The sequence below is a fragment of the Poecilia reticulata genome, linkage group LG1 (genome assembly GCF_000633615.1).
Source record: "Poecilia reticulata strain Guanapo linkage group LG1, Guppy_female_1.0+MT, whole genome shotgun sequence".
Classification (NCBI taxonomy): Eukaryota; Metazoa; Chordata; class Actinopteri; order Cyprinodontiformes; family Poeciliidae; genus Poecilia; species Poecilia reticulata.
In genome coordinates this window covers 5384844-5390734 of record NC_024331.1, presented here as the reverse complement: position 1 = coordinate 5390734, position 5891 = coordinate 5384844, and the positions used below count along the sequence as shown (strand labels likewise).

Genomic DNA, 5891 nt, shown 5'->3' with positions numbered 1-5891 from the left:
TAAAGCTACAGATTTTTCAAGCATTTACCAGGCCCCCCAGCCAGCTGCAGATTTGGGAGGTGCACACCAAATCAGCAATTGGTTTCTGAAACTTTCTTCAACTCAAATTTAAGACATCTTTAAGATTAAAAAGTAACATTTAAAACCTATATATTGATGGAAAAATATGCCATTAAGCACACTTGCTAAAATACACTTACTTTAACGTGCTTATTCAGTCATTTCCTGTTGCATGCCCCATTTCTGGACCATAGTTGCTCCCTCTCCCAAAAACTTTAGTGTAGGTCTCATTGTTTGGTTCCTGTAGTTTGATTTTAGATTTTTGGACTCTAAGTTGCACTTAGCTTCATTTACAACATTCGTTTACAACAGAAGTGAATCGATGGAGAAAACTAACCAACTGGCGATAAATTTGCACTTTTACCCATGATAAAAAAAAATAAAAAGCTAGCTAGCTAAGGTATGTTTGCTACTGGTAACCTCAACTTCTTGAAGTCACAGAATACATTGAAAGTGTCTGACTCAAGAATTTGCCTGATGGGAATGTTCTGCAGGAAAACATATAGCCTACGAGTTAAGCCGAAATTAAACAGAACTGCCATGAAGAAATTTAAGACCTGTGGTTAATGTATTTAAGGCCAACTTTTGTTTCTTTAAATGAATTTAAGATGTTTTAAGGCCTTAGTTTTAAACACATGAATTTAAGACTTTTCAAGAATATGCGGACACCCTGGTATTCTTAAATGACCCAGATTTGTGTTAGAGTCGTCCTTACCCAACATCGACCTTTTCCAAATCACGCGCACACAAAAAACTACAATCTAATTTAAAGCCTCCCACAAAGAGTCCCTGGCCATCTGATTTCAAATCCTATTTGGAGCTAATTTCTCTGCTGCCTCCCAGGAATTAGATGGTTGATACCAACACCAAACCCCCGACAGCTGCTGCTGTTGCATTCCACTGTACGCCGTCGGAGCAGCCGTCCAGCCCAGAAACAGAATCCAGCATCACCGGCCTTCTGACTAATCTCATTTTCTCCTCCCCGAGCAAAGAGGCCAACAATCTCAGGCCAACATCCGGCCTCCAAATCAAATCACAGCTTTAAGAGAAAACTTTTTGCCTGGAGAGGGTTTAATAAAATGGTAAATATAATGGAAAATGATTACTTCTTAAACTGAAGAGAACGTTTTCTGTTTTAGGTCTTAGCAACACTAAGTTACCTCTAGATGGAGCTGGTCAATCTGCTTAAAAAAAAAAATCATTAAGGTTTTTCTCATTTTTAGTCGCTGTGTTCCTTGTAAAGTTTTTCATTTGGGTTTGTGGTGATGTCAACATTTCTGCCATGATTTGCTTCACCCTTGACAAGAACGAAAACAGAGCAGACTTTTGAAGTGAGGCTCTGGTGGTTCCGATATCCCACCTGCACTATGTAGTTTCTTGCTATAATTTGTTGAGATTAAAACTAATGGCTAGTCAGAGAAGGGCAGAGCTCTACAGTGTTAAAAAGAACCCTGGAAACGGTTTGTGTGTATGTTTTTTTAAAGTAAGGCCACCGATTAATTACACAGGAAATTGAGGTCGGAGGAGGCGCGCCATCGATGATCTTCCAGAGTGAAACGTCGAGAAAAGAACATGTAAAGGGAAACTAATAATTTAAGCATTCTGAAGAGCAAAAATATTACTGATTGAGACAAACTGCCTTATTTAATTTATTTTTTGCTAGGTTAGCTGCAAATGTTTTTGTTTTTAAGCATTTTTCACACATTATGATTATCGGTGGCGCACCGCCTTCGACCTCCTGTTTCCATGTTTACCAGCCTCTTTGCAAAAAAGAAGATTTTAAATAAAGATGATTTAAAAATCAATAAAATAACTTTCATATAAATGCTTTGATATACAACAGCCGCCAAGCTTCCACTTTCAGTACTAATTTCAACGTATGCTGAGTTAAGATGCAAAGTTTTTTTTAGTTTGTTTTTTTTCAGCTGGTAAGATATTATCTGAATTTATGAATCAAAGCATATGTTCCTAACCTGCATTAAGTTTATTAGACTCAAAATAAATGAATCAATGCAGATGAGGTCAGTTGGTGTGTCCTTTGAGAAAAACGGTGGGAAGCAAGTTTGTAACTAATTAAAGGCAAAATGAATTAAAATTCACTGGATAATTTGAATTCTGATGATATTTGTTTACAGAAACTTCATAATCCATTTTATTTATGTTGCGGTTGCGTATGTTTTTTTATTTTCATTTTATTTATTATTTTTGTTTTTATTTGGATATTTAATATGTCTTCTGGTTACAGTGTGGATTTTCTGTACAAAATTAAATCTAGTCTTTGAGACAGTGAACGTAAATTATTATGCCATTATCATTATACAAGTTGAAAATTGACTCAAAATGACATTATTGTTTATCGCAATAATTACTGGGACAATTTATCGTCCAGCAAAATTAGTTATTGTGACATTTTTTCCCATACTCATTGATCAGAGCCGATCAGGAGAATATTGGCAGGTTCCAATGTCTTCCTGAATGACTGGCGCATTTCTAACAGATAGCAAAATTGAAAACGGAGCCATTTTCAGCTCATCTGACTTAACACATGAAAATAAGGAATTTAAAGAGCATAAAAATGGAGAATGGAAAACAAGACGGGACTTAAGAAGGAATATGGAGACAAGAAACGCTCAGAGGAGCCTCCAGCAGACATTCGACCATTGGCAGCGACGCATAAAGACTCGTCCAGGGGACTTTTAGTGTTCAGAAGCATCTAAGCGCCGATGTGTGAACATCCTCGCACCGCACCACCACCAGTCCTTCTCCGCAAGATTCCAAGGAAAACCCGGCGACCCCAGCTGCTAATCTGACAGATCTGAAAACCCAAGGCTGCAGCTTCTCCTCTGATGGGACCAAAACGCTTCGCTCCAATCTGTCCGCAAGCTCCGGAAAACACACTCCCAACTCAGTACACACCATCCATGTGGTATTTCATTTTATTTCCTTTTCATTACGGCACACTTTTTCCTTCATGAACCTTTTTCACTCGCATTGATTTTTTTAGTCCGAACGGCACAAACAGAGCACGCACGCACACACACACACACRCACACTATTTACAACCACGCAGACGAGCTTAAGGTGCATGATCATGAACGTGAGCAGAAACCTGTGACACTTGTTTGGTACTCTCAGCAGACCTTAAGGTCTCCATGTTTTGCCTCTGAACCTGCGTCCGGCTCTGGAAGGAGGTCACTGAGAATGACAGGAAGACATCAGAGGGCGAGGGGGTTGAAAGCCGAGCGTCTGGCAGGCTGTAAACTTCAGTGAAAGCAGACAGGAATAGGCAGAAAATTAAATAAAAACGCTTGTTGCTTCCCTGCCTTTTTTTTTTTATTATTTATTTTTCTTCCTACAAGTGTGTCCAGTGGTGGATGAGATACAAAGTAAGCGGGCGCGGAGAAATAGCTTGGCCTCTCACTGTGACGACGGAACGACGGGGAAAGCAGTGATTTTTTTATTTTTGTTCATCCACTGGTTTCGTCCTGCCGATGCTGAATTTGTAAACCCATTGTTGTCATGTTCCCTTTTTAAAACCCCCAAATAATTTGAAGAGCTTTTAAATCCCTGCATCACCTTCATTGTCGTCATCCGTCGAGATTTCGTCCGTCGGTGTCAGCCCACCTCCAGAGCTCAGTGCGAAGGCCTCTCTCCGGCACTTCTGTTAGGTATGTTCCCAAAGCATGGTCTCTTAGACTTCATTCGTTCTGGACTTTGTGTTTATAAGGGTTCTCTAGGAGGTAGTGATACCTTTTGTGGTTCTCCAGCATGTACTTGGGGGCGAACATGTGCTCTTTGGGGTCCGCAGGGGGATATTCCTGCACGGAGCCGTCAAACCAGCCCCCTGTCCGGATCAGTTCCCGGATGTAGTTGAGGTCGCGTTTGTCTTCGTAGTCCCCCCACCTGGGGAAGTCCCCATTCTGCGCCGACACCAGCTTGAAGTAAATCCCCTCGGGTGTGAAGCACCAGGAGCAGTGCCAGCCAGCGAAGTGGAAGGGGCTTCCCACGGACCACTGCACCAGGATGTGGCCCGTGTCGTTCTCGTACTTGCGGAAGCCTGGCATGGTGTAGTACTCGCGGCGCCGCAGCTTGATGCCGTCGCCGTCGTAGACGTCACGGAGCATCCTGAGTGTGCAGCCGGACACCACCTCCAGAGTCCCAAACTGCTTCCAGAAGAAGCCGTACAAAGACTGGAGACAGAGAGACAACCACAGTTACAAACAGCTCTGCCATATGGTCGCTGTGCACACGCCACTCCGTGGGGTACCGCTTGCGTACCTTTCGCATGTGTATGGCGAACGGTTCGGTCCAACCGTCGAACAGCTTGAGGAAAAGGAGGCCTTCCTGCGCCGGGATTTCGTCTGCGTCGTTGATGACGAACACGTCGTCTGATCTGGCCCCCTTCACCCTGGACAAGCCATTGCGCGTCAGGAACGTCCGCAGATAGTCGTCGGCTATCCATCCGTCCTGCCGGCCGCCATCGGGGAAGTGGTCGAGGAACACATAGAGGATCTTATGACGGACGTAGTCGTACGTTCCGTTCAGAAGGAGACGCAGGAAACTAGGGAGACAGATAAAAGGAAATTGTCAAAGCTAAAGTCGCCATTTCCAATTCTCTTAACTTCGGCCAGTCATGTCAAACTTACAGTGCCTCATTTCGTTACACTTATGTATTTAATACAAGTAAATGTGATAGGTCAACACAAACCGGTTGGTCTATCAACAACTGATAGACCAACGGGTTTATCCAAAACGACACATGGTTTTCAGTATTTGTTTTACAAAAAAAATAAAGGAATGGTGTGTAGCTGTATTCAACGAAGTCAGCACTTTGTAGACCTTTTACTCCAATGACAACCAGAAGTGTTTTGGGCTGTGTCTCTGCCAGCTTTACACATCTAGAATAAACATAGATTTTCAATTCATTCTACAGACTCTTAATTGAAGTTAGGTCTGGATTTCAACTGGGACAACACTTCAACATTATTTGATTTTAACTCCAGTTTAGGCAGGTTTGTAGTCAGTGTAAAACTATTTTCATTTTCAGACAAACTGAACTTTGCTGTTAGATGTTTGGGGAAAAAGTTGTAGAACGCTGGTTTAAACATCCTGGCTGACCCGTCTCAGGCGTTCTTTGGTCTCTGTGTTGCTTTTCATTTATAGATCTTGTCCAATAAATCTCTCTGGCCTTCATAGAAAAATTTCAGATTTTTATTTGGAATGAAGAGTCTCTTTAAAGCTGCTAAAATCACATTTCTCTACCTAACCATTTCCCTTGGTGAATTAAAAATGAATTATGATTGTGGTTATTCTGTCTAACGGAAACCGACGAGGTCAGATGATCACTGCTGGGTTGAAAACCAAATGGAGATCCAAAACGAATCCGCTGGGCATTCGCTTGACAAACACCAGCTCTCTGCTCAACACACACCAGACTTCCTGAGAGGACCAACTCTATTAACCTGTTGATATGTGTAGCCAAAAAAAAAAAAAAACCAAGGCGTGTAGCTGCTTTCATGCTGTGCCACATCCTGTGATTGAACACACCAATCTCCCTCCTCGCCCAGTCAATCATGCCGCTCGTCATAATCTCCTGGAAAATTGCTTTCAAGGTGTTTCACGTCGTTGCCAAAGAAACCAAACTGTAATTATTATTCTGCACACCGAGTCTCAACAAGCATGAAGAATGACTGTGTACAACAGAGGGAAGGTAGAAGGAAAAAAAAGAAAAAGAAAAACACTCAAAGCCTTAGGATCGCATCTCTGCTTTTTACGGATGATGTGGTCCTGTTGGCTTCATCAGATCGTGATCTGCAGCTCTCACTGGAGCG

The 5891-nt window shown here is 42.2% G+C and overlaps 1 protein-coding gene across 1 annotated transcript; it reads right to left on the bottom strand.

The window, feature by feature from the left end:
* Positions 1 to 2978: 2978 nt before the first annotated feature.
* On the bottom strand, positions 2979 to 4638 carry mgat3b (beta-1,4-mannosyl-glycoprotein 4-beta-N-acetylglucosaminyltransferase b; the record flags this gene model as incomplete). The annotated part of the gene is made up of 2 exons (XM_008432288.2): positions 2979 to 4250; positions 4339 to 4638. Coding segments are annotated over 2 exons (792 nt in total), but the record flags the coding sequence as incomplete, so codon positions are not given.
* Positions 4639 to 5891: the final 1253 nt, after the last annotated feature.